The 19,894-nt window shown below is 37.9% G+C and overlaps 1 protein-coding gene across 2 annotated transcripts in view; it reads left to right on the plus strand.

The window, feature by feature from the left end:
* RBKS (ribokinase) overlaps positions 1–19,894 on the plus strand; it is a 69,847-nt gene that overhangs the window by 12,279 nt on the left and 37,674 nt on the right. For both annotated transcript variants that reach the window (XM_027887078.1, XM_027887079.1), the window contains 3 exons: positions 7,226–7,358; positions 11,668–11,731; positions 14,489–14,551. In XM_027887078.1, coding sequence (XP_027742879.1) covers positions 7,226–7,358; positions 11,668–11,731; positions 14,489–14,551 — 260 coding nt within the window. The remainder of the gene's footprint in view (positions 1–7,225; positions 7,359–11,667; positions 11,732–14,488; positions 14,552–19,894) is intronic.

Raw genomic sequence — 19,894 nt, forward strand, 5'->3', positions numbered from 1 at the left:
CTTCACTGAAATGCAGAACAGTGCACTACCATAAATGCTTCAGGGCATTCATCTGGGTGCCTTTATATTTGTTTTGTCTTTTAGTATCTAGGTGGGTAAGATTTGATTCTGCACAAAGGGTCAACAAAAATGTTTGTTGAAGTTCTTAATGTGCTGTGGACATCTGTTCTCATTCTATGTGTTACAAGTTTTAGTCTTTTTAAGTTGAGGCTGTGATTGCACATATAAGAAGATATGACCCTTATGGCCCTCCTATGTCTAGTTACAGCATTTAATTTAATTTTCTCCCTTGCTAGAGATTTTCTACAGTTGTTTCAGTTCGACTGTTTATCCACTCAGTAATGTGATCTATAAAACCATTTGTCTGTTAAAACATATATATATATATTTGTGTTTCATAAAATACATATTTTCTCTGTGACAAAACTGATCGAACAGATTCCTGCTGCTTTGCACCAATTTGTTTGTGTTGTGGTGACAAACTGTATTTGATGGAAAATCAAACAGGTTTTAAAAAAAACTCTGAATGGGTGAGCCTTTGCATCTCACTGTGCTTCAGCACTGTCCTGCAAAAAAGGCTTCTCTTTAAGCATCAATTATTGTGCCTGATACCAGCTTGGGTAGTGTTTCTACAGTGTTCATTACTGTGGACTAGAGAGAGAACCCAGATTATCAAACATGCAAGCAGTAAGGAAGTATTTTAATTGTCTGAAAAGATCTTTTTTGTTTTGTTTTGTGTTTTGTTTTGTTTGTTTGTTTTGTTTACAGAAAACCTTGTCATGTTCAGGGACATAGGAGGAAGAAAAAATAGAGATCTACTATGATTTTTAGTTGGTTTTTAGTCATTAAAGATCTGAAGGGAGGCTACGAACCTAGAACCAGATTGCTCCACACGTAAACCAAGCTGTAGTTAACTAAATTCCTGAGGTAATCTCTTTAGAAATCTTGGAAGTTTTCTACTTTCCAATAAGATGTTTTAGTGGATGATTAAAAGGGATGAAAACATAAATGAGTCAAGAACATCAGATTTTGAAAAGATTGTGGTCTTTTTGTCTCTGTGTTATGGATACTTTCCCATAGCACAAGTTCACATCTTCAAAATGAAGCTAGACAAAACAGACCAAGGCTAAACCAAAAGGTTAAGCCAGATCCAAAAGAGGTCTGAGACTTTTTCACCACAATGTTGTATTAATATTAGAGACAAGAACTATTCTCTCCTTTGTATTTGTTCAGTTCTGAGAACCATGAAAGGCCAGTAAATTGTATATACTAGACAGTGGCTAGTTCCACCTACTCTAATCTCACTGGGATTTTCCCCATTCTAGGGAATTCCCGGGAGGGGGGAAAGAGCGAGTTTTGTTCAGTGATGCAAGGAGAACAGAATCAAAGCTAAATTCTAGACCTTTATATTATATTCCTTTTTATTAAGTAAGTTTTTAATTCAGTATTTCTGCTGCTATTTTCATACCTCTGGTCATCTTCACCTTTCTTGAGGAATTTAAAAAAAAATCTGAATGTTTCTTTTGATACTATTTAAATGACAATCATCTTAGGTAATGTGATATCTAATCTAATGTACAAATTCTCTTCTCCTTTGAGTTGCCTGATGAGAATATTATTGGGGCTTTTTTTAGGGAAAAATTTTCATTTTCCTTTCTCATACATATAATTTCTCAGAAAAATACTGATACTTTATGCTTTTCTTCAATATATCTAATGAGCTAAGTATACTTTACTACTTAAGTAAACCTTAGCTACATGGCATTCACTGTTTTCAACACACAAAGTAGTATCAAATAAAAGTTCCAACTTTGGCTCGGGGCAGTCTGACTGTACTGCTGCCAGCAGAGGCTCTCCTGCTCCTCCCCTCACTTTTTCAGGCCTCCGGGTTCTGGCTCACCCTGGCTGCTGTACAGTAAGTTGGACGAATTTGCTGATCCAAATAAAAATCACCTTCTGAACAAAACCATTTTGAATTAGGAGGCTCCATAAGCAATAAAAGCAGTACAAGAGAAACAGTGGGAAAATGCTGCCGAGGAGAGGGCAGTTTCACATCAGCTGAAGCTAACAGCAGTAATACATGTTTGTAGTACTTTCATGTGTTGAAAACAATGAACAGACACTGGGTAGGTGTCAACAATCGGAAGCAAACCATGATTAATTTCAGGATTAATTTATGCAAATGCTGCTTCATATACATTTCTCCCTTTCCCTTTCTTCCTTCTTCATACTTTCTATCTCCCAGTATGATCTAGTCACTGCTTAGATGGGAACTTTTCAAGAAAACCCAGATTACCGGGGAAAGGGTCATTAATGACTCAGTATGTTCTGCTTTCACCTCTGATTCAGTGCTTCAACACAGTAGGAAAGGGTTCTGTTCTGGTTTTAATGCCATCCCTCCAAAGGGGTGTCCGTATGAAAATAAAAATGCTAATCAGCTCTAGCCTCTAAGGGAACTTGTGGCACACACTTACTGGAAGAGAGGGTTGAAGTTACTGCAGTGGTGAAACTCTTATGTGTGTACCTTTTTTCATCCCAAACCTCTGAAGCATAAGTGGATATATGATCCTTCATTTGTCACCAACAAATGTGGGCAACATTGCTCTGTGCTTTACATTTAAATATTGTTTTGTAAAAACTCAGTTGAAATTCTGAGGGATTGTATTCCTTGTTTGTGATGTCCAAAGTAATCCAGGATGTTTTAATCTGAACTTTCTTCTATAAATGTGATGCAGTAATACAATGTACAATTTGTAAAACATACAGTAATTTTATTATACACCTAATAAGTGTTGGGGATTTTCAAGTTTAGTTTCTGGCTGTTCATAAGACATGACAGCTCAGTATCCTTTGCACCATTTATCCCCTCAAAGCTGAGCAGAAGTTGTCACATAAGCAAAGGGAAGTATGTTGAATAGTAGCTTATATGGGGTTTTTCAGGTCAGTGTTTTCAGATTACGTCAAAGTTGTAAATGGCTTTACAAAACATTTTATGTAACAACTCTGAAAGCCCATGTGACAGTTTTTCTAATTAACTTATTTAGCCTAGTTTTGGAGTAACATTAGCTGTTTCATCACTTTTAGGCTATTTTGAGTATTCTTTGTGGTACCATCAATAAGCCAAGAATTTATAGGGTTTCTTAATCATACAGATTACTCATCACTGCCTGCTTCTAACAGAAGCCTGAAATACTCATTAAAATTGTCTGATGTGAATCAGAAGTTAGTATAGTTGAAGAATTAAATGATGAGAGAATAGCACTATATTAGAAAAAAAATAATTCTTGAATACTGGTTTCAGTGAAAGTGAAACCTCCAGGCTTATATATAGATCATTTCTCTGAATTTGTTTAATAAGGAGAATAAAAATAGGCTTCTGGAGTGGAGAATTGGTCTGGAATGATTGGCAATCATGCCTAAAATGAAATAAGGTGAAGGGTTTGTTTCCAGTGAACTACAGGAACCTGCTGCTTGTTCTTGCTTAGTCTGTTTTAGCCTATTTTTAGAACTGGCTAATTAGAAATCACTATTCCAACTCGATCTTTTGCCCTTTGCCTTGTGCCTTTCCATCAACGCAATAAAAAAGGTCATATCCCCATCTTCCGCAAGCTGTTTGATTCCCACAGGCCATGTTGCTTGAAACAGCGAGGCCCAGATTCTCCTCTCACCAAGCCTGGTTTTTCACTAGTGAAATTATGATGCTTCCACTGGAGTTGCACGTTGATGCCAACATAAAAGAGAGAAGAACCAAGTCGTAGTCTGGCCACTGTTAAAACAACAATATTTATGGTTGAACGTACTTCTTGAAAATGCATATGACCTCTGAGCAGTGCTATTAGCAGAAGTGTGCTGGGATGTCACACTTGTAAATCTTTGTCTAAAAATGTATTAGCTTTTTGTGGAAGAAAATTCTGTTTAGGAAAAGCTATAATCTTTAAAAGAAAAAAACAGCCTAAGGAATGAAAATGAATTGAGACTTGATACCATTTTCATACTGCATAATTTAAATGAGAAGACAGTATGAGCTGGTGGATTGGGCTGATCTCTATTTTTGGTTTTGCCACTGGCTTCTTGACTGACCTAAGGCATGAAAAGGCAAAATGCCTTGACTAAGTTCCATACCCACAAAACAGGAATAATGATGTTCTGCTTTTTAAGGTGTAGCGAGATCTGTGGATGAAAGGAATGGTACAAGAACTGCTGTTACTATTTATTACCAAGGCTGGGTGAAAACATCCCTTCCTTGCTGAATGGCACGTAAATTTTAGATGTGTGTGTGCAGTACCCGGGCACTGGCTAAAGAGGAGCTTCCTCAACTAAGTTTTGTGGCCTTCACTCTCTGGTCCACAACCATCTCTACTAGGCTTCCAGCGGTAAAAATGGTGATAAATTACCTGTGTTACCATTAATGAACATTATTTATCTATTACTATTTATCAATACTATTTATTGTTACGCCTTGTTCCCTGAAACTGTAGAGCTACTCAGTGTTGTAAACAACGTGCCAGATGCTGGCTGTGGGCAAATAGTTTTAACTTAGCAACTCTTTCCATGTATATATAAATATATATATATATATATATATATATATATATATATATGTATGTATGTATGTATGTATGTATATGAGGTATGTACAAGTGTATTTCTAAAAATCTGTTGATTTTTATTTAAAATTGTTTAAACATTTCTCCACAAAATGTTCCCAGCTCTGCCTCTCTGGAAACCAGTGCTATTAGCTGAATGTGTGACTCTTCTGGGGTTTATCTGTGGTCACTCCCAGAAAATAAACCTACTGGCTATATACTCACAGGCTGTACCCTCACAGTAAAATCTGGGGTGCTTTGCTTGTGGATGTCCCTACTTAGAGTTTGCATCCCTACCTTGGTCTCTCTAGAAACTGTAACTACTGATGAAGCACAGATGTGTAACAACTCCTTCAAAGCCAAAATCCTAATTTCTGGGACTTCGGGACTTACTTAACTTTGCTAGTTTCATTTGGGGTTTTCTTGATTTTCTAATGATCCTAAACCTTTGGACTGATGCATGCTGGAATTGAAAATTAGAGGGAGAAAAAAATGTTTGCTTCTTCCTGAGAATTTACAGTGAATTAGGCTCTGTTCTGTCATTAAATCCATGAGATTCTGCAAACACCCTTATGCCCCAGAAGTTACAGCATAAGCTCAGATTATTCTTCATATCATTCAAAAAACAATCTGTAGTGATTGCCTAGTGCAGAAGCGTAGAATCATAGTACGTTCAGGGTTGGAAGGAACCTTTAAGATCACTTAGTCCCAACCTCCTCTGCCACGGGCAGGGACATCTCCCAGTAAACCAGTTGCTCAAGGCCTTCTCCACCCTGCTCTTGAACACTGCCAGGGTTGGGGCATCCACAACCTCCCTGGGCAACCTGTTCCAGTGTCTCACTGCCCTTACATTAAAGGATTTCTTCGTAATATCTAATCTTGTGTTCTGAACTGGCAGTTTTCACAGAGTCACATAATGGTTAAAGTTGAGAGGGACCACAGGGGGTCGTCTCCTCCAGCTTCCCTGCTCAAGCAGGGTGATCCTAGAGCACACTGCACAGGATTGTGTCCAGGCAATTCTTGAGTATTTCTAGTGAAGGAGACTCCACAACCTTTCTGGATCTGTTCCAGTGCTTGGTGACCTGCACAGTAAAGAAATTCTTCTTCAAGCAGAGTAGTAGTTCTACTTCAAGTACTCTTCTGTGCATCAGTTTCTGCCCATTGCCTCTTGTCCTATTGCCTGGCACCACCAAGAAGAGCCTGGCTCCATCCTCTTGATACCCTCCCTTCAGATACTTAAAGACTTTGATGAGGTCCCATCTCAGTTGCCTCTTCTCAAGGCTGAAGAAGCCCAGCTTCCTCAGCCTTTCCTAATAAGAGAGATGCTTCAGTCCCTTGGTCTGCTTTGTTGCCCTCCACTGGATCTGCTCCAGGAGCTCCATGTCTCTCTTGTGCTGAGAAGCCCAGAACTCAGTTTTTGGATTTTAAAGCTGTTATAAGGCTTATTGGTAAAAAGATGTTATAAGACAAGCAGAGCTGACGTTAATTGCTTCATCATTAGGGCAGATTCTTTTGCATTCTTTTACTCCCCTTCCCCATGTTCCCCTTCTATCCTGCAGACTTCTGGAAACTTGTCTGAGGTAACTGCCATTGACTGAACAGGTTGCTAGTACATCATAGGATCCCTTCCGTCCCCATGTGTTGTGAACTTGTTTGGAGCTTAAGAGATTTAAAAATCACATTTTTAAGCCTTAAAACAGGAATGTGTGGCTCATGGAGGTGGATATTTTGGTCGAGTGTTGTAAATGCATCTTTGAGTTATGTACTTTATTAGTAAAGTGACAAAAGTCAGTTGTCTTTTGCGTTCAGATAAATTCTTCCACGTCGTCTCAGTAGTGTCTTTTTTTCCTTTCAAGTTTTACTAGAGATAGTAAAGCATCTAGTAGGGTTAACGAAATTACAGTTTTGTTTTCTTTTTTTTCCCAAAATGGAAATGAAACCAGAATACACTCCTGATGGCTTTCAGCTTGTATTAGTGCATCTGGTTCTGGGCACCCATCCCCAGAAGGATGCAAATGTAATTGGACTGCATTCAAGAAACAACAAAATGCTGAGAAGTTGTAAAGCTTGATTTGTAAGAGAAAAACTTAAAAAAGAAAAATGTTAAATATGTACAGTGTGCTTGAGTGACAGCAGAGGGGAGGACGATTTTGGTAACAATTACAATTCTGAGGGGTGTGAACACCAACAGAGTGAAAAATTACTCAAGGATGGTTCAGGAAGGTATAATTAGATGTAATGGAATTAAAAGAACTATATGTAAACTTGAGCTGAATGTTACAGTAGAAAACCCATGAGCAGTGAGACCTATAGATTTATATAGATCTGTATTGAGTTAGCACTGGGGAATCCCTGTCAGGGATCAAGTGCTTCTTTTCCTGTAGAAACATGAAACATGAATGAAAGAAATGCAATCCCTTTATCGAGTAATAAACAAGAAACTTGACTGGGTGGCATATAAGGAATAAACTTAAACTGGTAGGATGTGGAGTAGAGACCCTAAAAGGTCTTTTGAGTATTTTTTAGTCTTACTGGCTAACTGTTGAGCCATTTAGGATTATAAGAATGTAACTCTTAATTTGAAGATGCTTGTTATTTTCAGTTGCTAATATATGTAAATATTGCTTTAATTGGAATAGCCTTACTACACGATTGCCAAGAGCTGGAGAAACTATCCTTGGACATAAGTTTTTCATTGGTTTTGGTGGGAAAGGAGCCAACCAGTGTGTCCAGTCTGCTCGACTTGGGGCCAACACGTCACTGATCTGCAAGGTAAGCACTGACTTGCTCCTGGCTTACAGCTGAACTAAATATTCATGCGAGTTCCAGTAAAACTTTTGGTCACTTAAAAGAAAAGGTCTTGATGTCTTTTTAGATTTCTTTAATCTCTCTCTAATTCTCTTTCCTTTTACTTATTTCAGCTATAAATTTAAGCATGGAGGAGGCTGTTGTAAGAACACTGCCAGAACCAAAGACTAGTTGACTTACAGATCTGGCAGGAATTGCATGTGGAGAAGGATTGCAAAACTTAGATCGATGTATCATGGAGAAGAGAATTGGAGAGACTTAAAGATGTTCAAAATTCAAGTAATCTTGATTAGCCCCTCCTCTTTATGTTTCCCACTGTTACAGCAATCAACACTTCAAATTTGAGGAGGAATGTAAAACTTTGTTCTTTGAGGGTTAAATCATTATCTCATTACCTGAGATTAAGATGAAATGTTCATGTCCAAATTCTAGCATCTTTGAGTGCTATGGGATATTTTTGCCTACTTTTCTGAAACATCTGATATACAGCAGTTCTAAAGAATGGCTCACAGAGCATGGGGCTGATTCAACTTGGCAGATGCTATATTCTTGCAATGCTTTTCTTTGATTTTTGTCATTAAACATTATAAGTTTTGAGTGATCATTACTACAGTTAAGATCAAATTTTCTCTCGCTGTAACCTTATTGTCTATCCTGTGCTAACTGTGGATGAAACCTCAAATTGACTGGACATACTTTGTTTTCTGCCATAGCTGGGGAGGATGCTAAATTTGTTGGATCATTGTCTGTCAGGGATTTTTTGAGAAGTACTGGAAACATCTCAAGGAAGCCTTTCTCACTGGTTTTCCAATTCAATATTTAGACTAAAGAATGTTAGCTTTAAATCTAGATTACACCTGCAAGCATTTCTGTGGGTTGTTATCACTAGTTGTTCTAGTGTGGGGTTTTTTTATATTGGCAATGTTTGTGCCTCTGTGATATTGTGTATATTTGATCATCTTTGCATTCAGGAATGATCAGATTCAAGTACAAGATGAACTGGCAATGAATTCCCTGCTAACATTTTCTGCTAAATGTTAAAGGGTTTTTTTCCACTGCAAGTGTGAATTTTGCTTTATTTTTTAATGGTCTAGCTTTTGCTCAGTGCAATGGAAACATATGCATTCATAATAATCCTATTTTCTAATTTTTTTCTAAAAACATTTTTGTTGTTTCAGTAAGATCTAATCTTTCTTTCTTTCTTTCTTTCTTTTCTTTCTTTCTTGTATTCATTGGTGAAAAGAAACAGCAGAGAATGACTCGATATCTATAAATGTTAACAGGTTTTTTTAAATTGTAAAAGTTAATATTTCAGATTTTTAAAATGACTATTGCCTCACAAAATGGTCTCATCTCATACAAGTCTCATCTCATATACATTCTTATATATCTACATTGGTCAATGAGACATAGTATAAACTTCCTTGCTGAATGGGATGTTGGTCTGAAAGACATTCTGTGTGCTGAAAAAGGTCCTGGTTTACTTCTGACAAACAGTTTGGAATGATCTTCACTGTACACTGCTATCACCAGCCTGATACTGCATATACTAAATTCTGTTTAAGCTCCGGCTGCATTTGATTCTTACTTAGAAACAGCAAGTGCTGCATTACCGTGCTATGTAGTCTTCTCTGTTTAGATGATCCATAAGCCAAATCTAAGTGCTGTAAACCCGCATTCTCACTTCGTTGTAAGAATATAGCTGTATCTCAGATGGAGCCCAGAACATTATGGATATCTTCAGTGGTTTTTTTTCTTCTATATTACTGTCTTATGCTTGTCTTTAGTACCTGTTTAATTCCCTGATGACAAAAAAGCCTAAACATTTTCAATTAAAAAGAGCATATAGAATAAACAGAAATGTCAAAAGATACATGTTTTTTGTTGTAATAAATTTTCAGATACAGATAAGTTTGATTCTCTGAGCTGCTAGAATTCTAGCTGCTATGATGCCAGCTAGCTCCCTAGCTCCACATGGAAAACATGGTCGTAAGCAGAGAGAACCCAGACTGAAAAATACTGATGTAATTCCACTCATTCTGACATGCAAACTGTGTGACCATAATGCTTGTGCAAATGGCTGTTGTTGTTAAGGACTCTAGAAAGAAGAAATGCTATTTCAGCACATACAGTGTTCTGTGGTCAGCAGAGTAAGACATTTATTTTTCTGTTCATCCAATAGTCCATCTAGCAGGGTCTATGCAATAGCAGAAAATATTTAAAACAACGTTATATAATTTTACATGATCAGTACATATGCCCTTAATCTAAAATGAGTCTGATGCCTAATCTTCTGTCTTCCTTGGGGGTAAAGCCTGAATGGAAAAATAAAGCCCTTCAAATGCACTCGGATTAACTGAGTTGGATGCTGATGAACTAACATGGAAAAAAGTTTCCAGAGGAAAAGGACCTCCATGGAGACGCCTCCAAGGGCTTCCCTCTGGCACTGAGATGTCTCACTGTGGGCAAAAGTACTACCACTGATCTCAGCTGTTATGACAGTTGAGCAATAAGGGATGCCTGTCTGTCAGTCATGTAGGACCCAGAGCTGAAGGAAGGAAGTTTCAGTTGAGATTTTGGAAGAGGGTTGTGAAATATTTTGTTGCTGAAATAACTGAGCAAATCCTGAGATTTGTTGTAGAAGCTTCATAGTAGCGAGGGAGGGAGAAGGTGGTGCCATCAGGTGGAACGGTAGTACAGCTGTTAGGCTGCAGAGGTTGGCACAGCCTGGGTTTAAACTGCAGTTATCCAGCCTAGAGCAGTCAGAAGATGCAGCTTCTGATGAACTGCCCTGTCTGGCAAGATGGGAGCAGTCAGAGATACAGAAATATTCTAATATGCAAACAATAAATAACATAGTGACCCAAGTAGATATTGTTGGGTTGAGGGTTTTTTTTGTTTTTGATTAATTGGTTTTGGGGGTTTTTGTAATATATTAGAGGAATGTTCCATCTGGTTAGACTATTCTGACCTAAACTGCTGTCTTGTTTTGGTGAAAGACTGGGACTATCCTTAATAATGCTTTTGAAAAACCCCTTATAGAAATTGTACGAAATGAAAGTATGTTTCAGATCATGGTTGTACAATAAAATATGTGGGGGGAAGGATCATCCATCCGTGACACTTTAAGTTTTAGAAATCTGAATCATAGGGCTTGATTCTTGTGATCAGTACCTAGTACTCAGGCCTTCTCCAAGCTTTCTGAAGGATTAAGCTCATAAATTGACAAATTTCTGACAGCTGCCAATAGAGGCAGTTGCTTTGTGCTTCTAGTAACTCAAGTACACCATCAGCTGTGTAGTGCTGTTTTATGAGAAGATGGATCATTAGTTAGGGCTCCTCATGTAATTCCTTCATTGTCTGGACCCATGACCAGGATCTTGATTTGGCTCCTAATCTGAAAGATGTTTTCTTCTCACTCTTGGACTTGTGAGCTGTGCATGCTGAAGACAGGCTAAAAGTGGTGAATCAAAAGCTTTGTTGGCTACTGTGACATTAAGCAAGTTGTACTATTTTTGTCTCCATATACCTCATCTCCTTTGTTCAGCTTGTTGTAATGTAACAAAAAGAAATGTGTATTAGTCTGAATAAACAGCAAGCAGAATTCTGTTCAGCTAAAAGGATTAGTGGAGCTGAAATGACAAGCCTTTTAACTTGCTGTTAGAAAAACAATACACCATAGTTTGACTCCCTAACTCAACTTGATCTGCTGTTGCTGGATAAAGCAAACAAAGAATGCTGAATTTGTAAACAGTGCATTTATTACTGAGAGTTATAGAAATTGTTAATGCCATATTTATCATCACTTTCTATCCCATAGCCACAGTTTGAAATTTTCCCAGCAAGGAAACTTGAGGTAGAAAATTCAAAATATGAACTGCAATTAGGAGGGACACACGAATTGCTGTCAGTGTTTTCAGTTCAAAGCTGAATAACTCAGTACACATCCGGATTTTACAATCCCCAGGAAGTTTCAGTGTCAAAGGAGCACAGTGGTTGTACAACAAAACTTGAATATAGTGACATGGGTGTGGGGGGAATTTTGTAATGGGGAGGAAAAAACTTCAGAACACTAAGAATAGCATTTGTTAATACTATTAATACATTTTTACTGTTATTTCTTAGTTCATTATTTATTGATTAATAAGGCAAAGGGCTTCAACACAGAAAGTGTTGTATTCAAATTACATTAGAGAGTTCGGTTGTCTAAAAATAGTCTATCTATCCTCTCATCTTTCTGTAAAGAAAACCCATTCTTTTATCTTTTGTATAGGTTGGGAAGGATTCCTTTGGCAATGATTATGTTGAAAATTTGAAGAAAAATGGTATTTCTACAGGTAAAATTTTACTTTAAAGAAACATTTTGTACTATTTTTAAACTTTAAAAACCGATAGTGGAGGATTTATTATTTTACTGTCTTATTGGATATGTTTTACCATTCAGAACTATGCATAACTGGTTTGATGCAGCAGGCAGGAATGAATGAATACAGGTGAAAATACGGGACTTCTGAAAGCAGCTGTACCACTAACAATAAAATGTAATGTTTTTACCTCCAAACCTCAGATGATTGCATCAGTGCAAGTCACCTGAAGATAACTTGCTGATATGCAATTGTTTAGTCTGGCATTAATGATGATAATGCCTGGTGAGAAACGGAAAAATTCGGTCTGATTATTCATTCTCAATTTCATGTTGTGAAGGGAGGGATAGAGTGGAAATGCGCTGGTAAACTCAGTAAATCTCACCTTTGCTTTGTGAAATGACACATGCATCATTTTAGAGATGGCAGCTGGTGTTAGCACACATACACACAAAAATCAATGTTTAAAGGCTTTCAGAAAAAAGGAAAACTGAGCAGCCACAATATTCTAGTATCTTTGCACCTTTGTAACCCTAATTCTCTCTCTATTGCATGTTGCTAAACTACACGATCACATTTTTGTCTGCACAACTTGTCTCCTTCAGCATGGACAACGATGGACAGATGCAATCATTAAGCGGCTATGCAATATTCTCTTTGTCTCTTCTGTTTAATGTGCAGCCACCAGCTTCATTTACTGCATTATTCCAATCCTGCTTTACAGACAGAACTATCAGTATTTTGTGGGCTTTTTTATTATGCTTATCAGTGTAACATCTAAATATTTCACAAATATATGCACAGGTTTATTCTTTGTGTAGCTTTCAACTAAGTTAAGAAAACAATTGAAGGATACCATAAAAGCAGTGCCTGTTAGTGTACGGTTTTAAATCTCTCCGAAGCATGCCTACTTCGTGAATAAAGTCTTTGATCGTGTAAATAAAGCAATTATAATGCATAGCACTTAATGAAAATGCATATACCACAAGGAACCTTAATTTTTTTTTTTTATTTAAATGATTGCTCTTACAATCTTAACATGAATATTTAAATAGTCTTTATAGCAGCAAAAGAAAAGTATAGGGAAAAAATTCAGGAATTCCATCATATCACACTTCATGGATACTTAGGTAGATCAGTAGAAGGTTTGGAACATTTAGGTTCCAAGGTACCAATTTCTGCTGATAATATCTCAGAATGGTGTTTGGTTGCCACCTCCTGCATCGGTCAGCCCTGGAGAAAGACAGGATGTGCTGCTGGTGAGGCTGATCCAAGATCCCAACTTGCATTCCAAGATCTGGAGGCAAGGGTGATTCAGTGTGCACAGACTTTTTGCTTAGAATGGTCTTACTTCAGTCCCGGGCTTTCCATCTCAGTTTAACCCCTGTCTAACCTATCTCTGTTGTTGTACATAAGGATACTGGTTTTTCTGAATGAAAATCCTTGCTGTAATGCCAGTTCTGCTGGCTGTCAGACCTTGGGTCCTTGTTGTTTGTCTTCTTTGTTTATGTTGCTCTTATATTTCCTAGCATATCACCATACCCCTTTCCTTTTCAATTCCAATCTGGTTTGTAGTTTTCCCCTTTCCTTGTCTTCCTCTCTTCCACAACAGATCAGCTACCAGTGTTGCTCAGAGCATTTAGATCTTTATTGATTTGTTGTTCCCTCTCCCACATTCGAACCAGGCAACTTGCTGCTCATGCTGCAAGAGCATTGAAAGTACAAAAGACACAAGTTCTCTGCTTTCAGTTCCAGTGTGGAGACTGAGCTCATGGTGAAAAGAAGCTGTAATTGCAAGGGAAGGTCTGCTCTGACCCTTGTAACTGAGCTAGACGAGGGTACCTCCAGGGCAAGTACGTACAAGACTTCAGTAAAACCCAGTGAGCAGGTTGTTAGGTGTTTTTCAGCCTTGTTCAAATTTGAGCAGATTGTTAAATTGGCCACATCTTGAGAAAGAGGCCCACTTTTGCGCAGCATCAAGAACCTCTTCTAAAATGTTAGAATACCCAGAGCTTCTTAAACAAAAAGTCACTAGAATTTGTCTCAAATGAAATAGTAAATTTTTTCAAATACAGTTCTTGGGGAAGAAAAAAAAAATAACCCTCAACTTTTTGGACAGTTTTCTACTACAGTTCTACTGGTTTCTACTACCAGTTTTGGACCACTGGTTAATATTTCACAAATTTGATGTAAACTGAAAACAGGTTCTTATAGTGGTAAACATGGAACAGTCTTTCTGCCAGCCTCACTTCTAGTTAATTTATCTGAATAATAATTCAAAAAGGAAGAATATAGCCCCACCACTGCCTTCACAGCACATATTAATATTACTGCTGAAATGCAAATCTACACAGAATTAAACACTGTTTTGTTTTAATATTTTCATTTTTCTCCAGCCTTGACTCTATTGTTTCACTGGATAAAAGAAATACTTCCAAGTGGGAGTAGAGTGCCTGAGAAGGCTGTATAAATAACATGCTTTCTCTAAAGCAGCGATGTAGCCAAATTAAAGAATGTTGGACTCGCATTTCTGTTTTGTGGGTGTAAATTAACACTTTTTGTTGTTGTTAGCTTCTCTGGCATTGTTGCACATGAAAGAGTAATTAGCATTTTTAAATTGCTGGAGGTTATGGGTTCATTTCAGATTTAATTCAATTAAACTGCATCACATGCCATTGGTTGAAAGTAATGTATTGAACTAATGCATGCTCTAACTTTTCCCTTTCTTAGCATTTGTAGGTCAGACTACAGATGCTGCTACTGGAACTGCTTCAATCATTGTCAACAGTGAAGGTACATATTTCTGCTCTGAATTGTCCTCTTTGTTCTGCCTCTGCAGCCATAGAAGAAACATTTGCCTTGTCACTGTTAGTTGAGGAATTACTTTTTCTACATTTTTAATTTTTTTTGTGATCTTATTCAACTTTCATTGCATTTATGTTTATTACGGGCAATGTTATAGAATGAGGTGCCTAGAAGCAGCAGAAACAGATGCTTACATTAGCAGTGTGATAACAATAATTCAATCAGCCAGCTGATCTATCTAGTTTACATTGTCCTGAACACACAGCGTATCAAAGTTAAAGCTCTCCTTTTCCACTACAACTTACTATAGAATCATTTTGGCTGAGAAAGACCTTTAAATCATCGAGTCCAACCATTAACCCAACACTGCCAAGTCCACCACTAAACCACGGACCTAAGTGCCACATCTACGTGTCTTTTCAATAACTTGAGTTGGTGACTCAACCATTTCTCTGTGCAGCCTGTTCCAGTGCTTGACAACCCTTTCAGTGAAGACATTTTTCTTAATATCCAATCTAAACCTCCCCTGGCACAACTTGAAGCCATTTCCTCTGGCCCTATAAGGGAAGGGTTTGCCTCCTTAGTAAGGACACTGAGTCATTATGCTCTGATTCAGGAGAAGGAATTGTCCTTAGTATAAGTAGAAATATTTATGTTGATACTGTAATTTTAACACAATTCTTGATCCCAAGTTGCATATGCAGTGATGAATACACAGTGAAATGGCATATTTGTTTTTTCCGTGTTAGTTTTCCTTAGCCTGTGCATTTGCTCTCACATTACAGGGGAAGAAATAAAGATTTGGCTTGTTTTCATACTCTTTTTCAAGATTGCTAAATTATTCTCACAAAACTTTCTGTCTTTTCCTCAAACAAGTTGTGTTATTGAGAGCTCTTAAAAGGAGTATGTCTGGATCAAAATGTAAGAGCTCTGGACTGACACTGTTTGTGCAAACATAACAATTTAAGTGTGGTTGAATTAGTTCACTTCTGGTGCTGCTAAGAGCCCTCATTTGAACAGTTACCACAGCTTAGCTGACACAACAACTTAACAACCTTCTGTGTAACCTGATGGTAGTACACTGGGCTACAGCTCAAAATGGGAAAGGAAACATGACTATTTACTCCAGCAGCAAATCTGGGAAGGAACTATGACTGAAAGCAAGTCTACACAGGAACATTCAGGAAAATTAGGCAAATTAGTTGGAGATGTGAGTTTAATTTTCCCTAAGTAAGATTGATCAAAGCCTTGCATGACAGCTGTAATTCAGAAATAAGGTAGCACTAATACATTGGATAACCCGGATACCTGCCTCTCAACTTCCACCTCCTTCTCTTGGTTTGGATCAGCAGGTAAATTACCACAGCAATGCTTAACACTTCTTTCTTATGCCACATACTGTCACTATGGCCACTGTAATCCGGTGGGAATCCAGTATTGCTCCCAGGCTTCACTGTTTTGTTTGTGTTTTGCACTACACTTGCTGTCCAGAGCAGTTGAATAAGAACCAGTTTTATTACTTCCCGAATCATATGCATGGCCAACTAAGATAAACATAGTCTAAACTTGAATGAGCAGAGGAGGACCTATTACAATTTTAACACCATGAATTTTTCTGAAGGATAAGGACAAAATAATCTTGTGGATATAAAACCTTTATAAGCACAGGAAAGGGAAATTTATTGTTCAGGGCCATGAGGTTCACAGTGGGGATATCTTACATGTTAGTGACAGTGTGAAGGGTGCCTGATAGTCTTATAATTCACATAGTAACAAGAATGATGCATAAAGTCAGGTAGTTTGTGTCTTTGAGAAACTGAAAAATCCTGTGTTAACACTGGCCTCAGATTTCATTTAAAATCTAGTAGAAGAGCAAACCTGGTCAGAACTATGCTCTAAAGCAAACAGATGTACAGAATTGTTAATGGTTCTTGTTGTTACGTCTCCCAAAAACCATCTGGTGCCTGAACTGAGTAAATTGCAATAAAATAGCAGCACTTATGTGCTTTGCTGTTGCAAGAGACACTATTTTTTTCCTGTAGAAACCTGGCTGATTTGACCTAAACAAGTTTTACAGCACTTTTCAATGGGCTTGTCTGCACATGCATGTTCTGCTGCAGTGGCTGTGCTGGCATAGCTGAAACACCACAGCATTGAATGGACTGAGGTAATTTCTGCTGGTTCAAATTATACCTAAAAGGAAAGCATTTGAAGTTGGGGTTGATGATGCTGTTTTGTGTTAAGACAATGAGGGACAAATAAAAAACATAGCTATCGTCTCTTTGAATTGCCAAATTTTTAATTGCTGTAATTTCACACGCCTTATCTGCCCTTTTTCTTATCAGTTCTTTATAAATACAGATACTTGGGAAGCTTAAATCATCTGACTAAAATCACAAGCAGAAGTAGGAGAGAGACTCAAGGAGAGAATGTATGAGTGAAGGCAGAGGAAAAGAAAGCTGTTGAGAGCAGTCAGAGGAGGCTCTGGAGTAAACTTTCCCTATTGTTACCTCAGTATGTCTAGCTGGTGCTGCAGAATTTGTGGGAAGTTTTTTACTGGTTAATGAATTCCACAACTGTAATTCACACACTGTTGTAACTGGCAAAGTACTAAAAATTTGAAAACTATTGGACACAATTGATACTCTCAAAATTGCATGATATTCTGGGGCAATACAGTATCGTTTCAATAAAAGATAGAGAGGTTAAATCTCTGCTTTAATGCAAAATGGTGAAGAGATGTTTAACAAGTTTATAGTGCTGCACTGGAAAGCATGCAGCCCAGAGGTGCTGCAAGGTTCCCTCTGGGCGGTCTCAGAAATCTGTGCGGAAATCTTGCCGGGACCTTGTCTTCCTTTCAGTTTTCTCTTTCGTGCAACTGCCTTTTCAGCTAAGTTTTGACTGAACACAAGCTTTAGTTTAACAGGACCCTGTACAATTCAAATCTGTACTTTCTCTCTTAAGGATGAAAGCTGGTACATCCACCTGCTTTTCTTAACACATTTTCTTCGAGGTGCATCACACCACTTTGAACCCCAGGTTTTGTTTCCCCTTTCAGCCTCCCTCTTGCCATGAGCTCTGTCACTTAGCACACCTTCTGCCAAAAGTGTGCTGTTGGGAGGTGAGAACTCCATGATGTGATGATGTGTGTTGTACTTTTACACACACATGTAGGGAGGAAAAAACTCTCTTTATGGATTATTTTTTCCATGATTACCTCTGAATTTTCTTGCAGCTTTGTCCATATCTGCTACTGACTGTTGATGGTGCCGTTTTGCTGGCCTGGCTGGACTAGAGGTTTGAACAAGTCCAACAACTTCCACATTCATAACAAAAATTCAGTGGAGGGACAACAGAGGTTGGCAGGTCATGATTAAAGTTCTCCTGATTACTGCAAGTTAGGACTTAAGGTTCACCTACACAGAACACAGCAAGATAACCCTCAGTTGAGACAGGCATTGTGCTGACTTTATGATAAGGTTATTAATCATTCATGAACAGTGAATAGACATTATTTTGTAAGTAAGTGTTCCTTCAGCACTACTAGTATAAAAACATTCAAAATATATATTTAGATAAGGCTAAATAAACAAGGCAAACTTAGCATACATATGCCAGCTTGTTTGAATTATGCTTTCCAAAGAGGAAAACCTTTGGTTTAAATCTTCAGGTTTCTGAAGAAATGTCACCTGCATTTTAGAGACTTTCTATTGACATTCATCATGAACTTGAATGTTTTGTGTAAAAGACTGTTCAATACTTCTACCAAATGGTTGCATAGAAATTATGATACTGTAACACACCCAAAACTTGCCCTCATATTCATGAACTGTGTGATTTGGCAGCAGATGCTTTTCTCATAGCATTCTTTTCTGGTCGCAAATATAATCTTTTTTCTATATGAATTATTATGCACAAGCTCTGCAGCTATTGTTACAATTTCACTGTTTGACATTTTGGTGACTTCTTAGCACTACTGATGGTTTTTGGGCTCATCGTCCAGTATTAAAGAGTGATAGTTATTGCACTGTGGTGTTTACTGTTTTGACACTGATTTTTCCACTGGCACTTCTCATCTGGTGGCATCTATAAAATGACCTTTGTAAGAGAAGTCTAGCTTGAGTAACCTATCTTTCTAAGAAGTGACATATCAGGTTTAGAAGCCCAGCTGAGGACATGAGTGTTTACATATGCAGCATTCACGCTGATTGTACCCAATCCCCATCTGGTGTAAGCTTGTGCAAGTTATCAGCTTCATTTAGCTGTTAAAGCTTATAGCAACTGGGAATGTGGCCCTTAATATTCTAGCAGACGTCTGCAAAACTTAAAATTATGTAGATGCTCCCATCAAAACTGAGAATTTTTAGTCTAAGAAAAGATATTTTAGAATTAATGGTAGTGCAGTCCATATATTGTTCTCCTTCTTAGTATAGGTAATGTTTTACCTCACTGGAGTGGTTTTATAAGCTAGGTATACGGCTTAAGGCTTTGCCTAGAGGTAACAGAGATACATAGACACTTCTGGACAACAGTTTTTCTCTTCCTCAAAAAGATATCTAAGTTAAAAAAGCCCTGAAAATATTTATCTCTTCTCCTTGTTGAAGGAACCTAGAAAAATAATTTTTAGAGATTTAAGTTTCTTAGACTTTTCTAGTATGTAGGATTTTTTTTTAAACTTAAAAAATTAGTTCATGTTGGACAAGATGAATCCCACCCCTCTTTGCCATCTGTCTTTAACTCTGTTGTCCCTGGTGCTGATTTCCCATCTGATTTCCCTGGCAAGAAATAATTGCTGTCAACAAAATGGTTGCTGTTAATACGAAATTTTGGTATTAATTGTGAATGCATGGGTCCAGATTCTGCCTTCATGCACCCTGGTGTAAGTTTGTGTGGACTGCTGACATTGAGTTAGTGTGGTGTATGCAGCTTAGGAGAGAATGTGGGGGCTTGCCTCCAGATCGGGGTAAATTGTCCAGATTGTTGCACCATAGTAGGTACTGCACTTCCCTGGCAGGTTTGAAAGCACACTTTATGTCTCTGACCTTTTGTAGGTACAAAGAAAAGCTTCAGACTGTGATCCAGTGCAGCATGGTCTACCTTGAATTTGCACATATGGGTTTAAGCAAACAGCCCTCCTTATCGCCTCGGGCCATTAGCTCTAAAGTCTAATAATAATATACATGTCAGTACAGCTAAATAGTTCAGCAAGATAATGCAGCAAGACATGTGGATAGAGTCTGAGATTCGAGGAAGCACATAGTCCAGGCAGAAAATAAATAGATTTTTGTTCCACTGATTCCCTGCCTTTTACTGTTTGCACTGCTGCACCCT

This window comes from Empidonax traillii, unplaced genomic scaffold, assembly GCF_003031625.1.
Source record: "Empidonax traillii isolate 1590-97213 ecotype Southwest subspecies unplaced genomic scaffold, ASM303162v1 scaffold202:size1011777, whole genome shotgun sequence".
In the NCBI taxonomy this organism is placed as follows: Eukaryota; Metazoa; Chordata; class Aves; order Passeriformes; family Tyrannidae; genus Empidonax; species Empidonax traillii.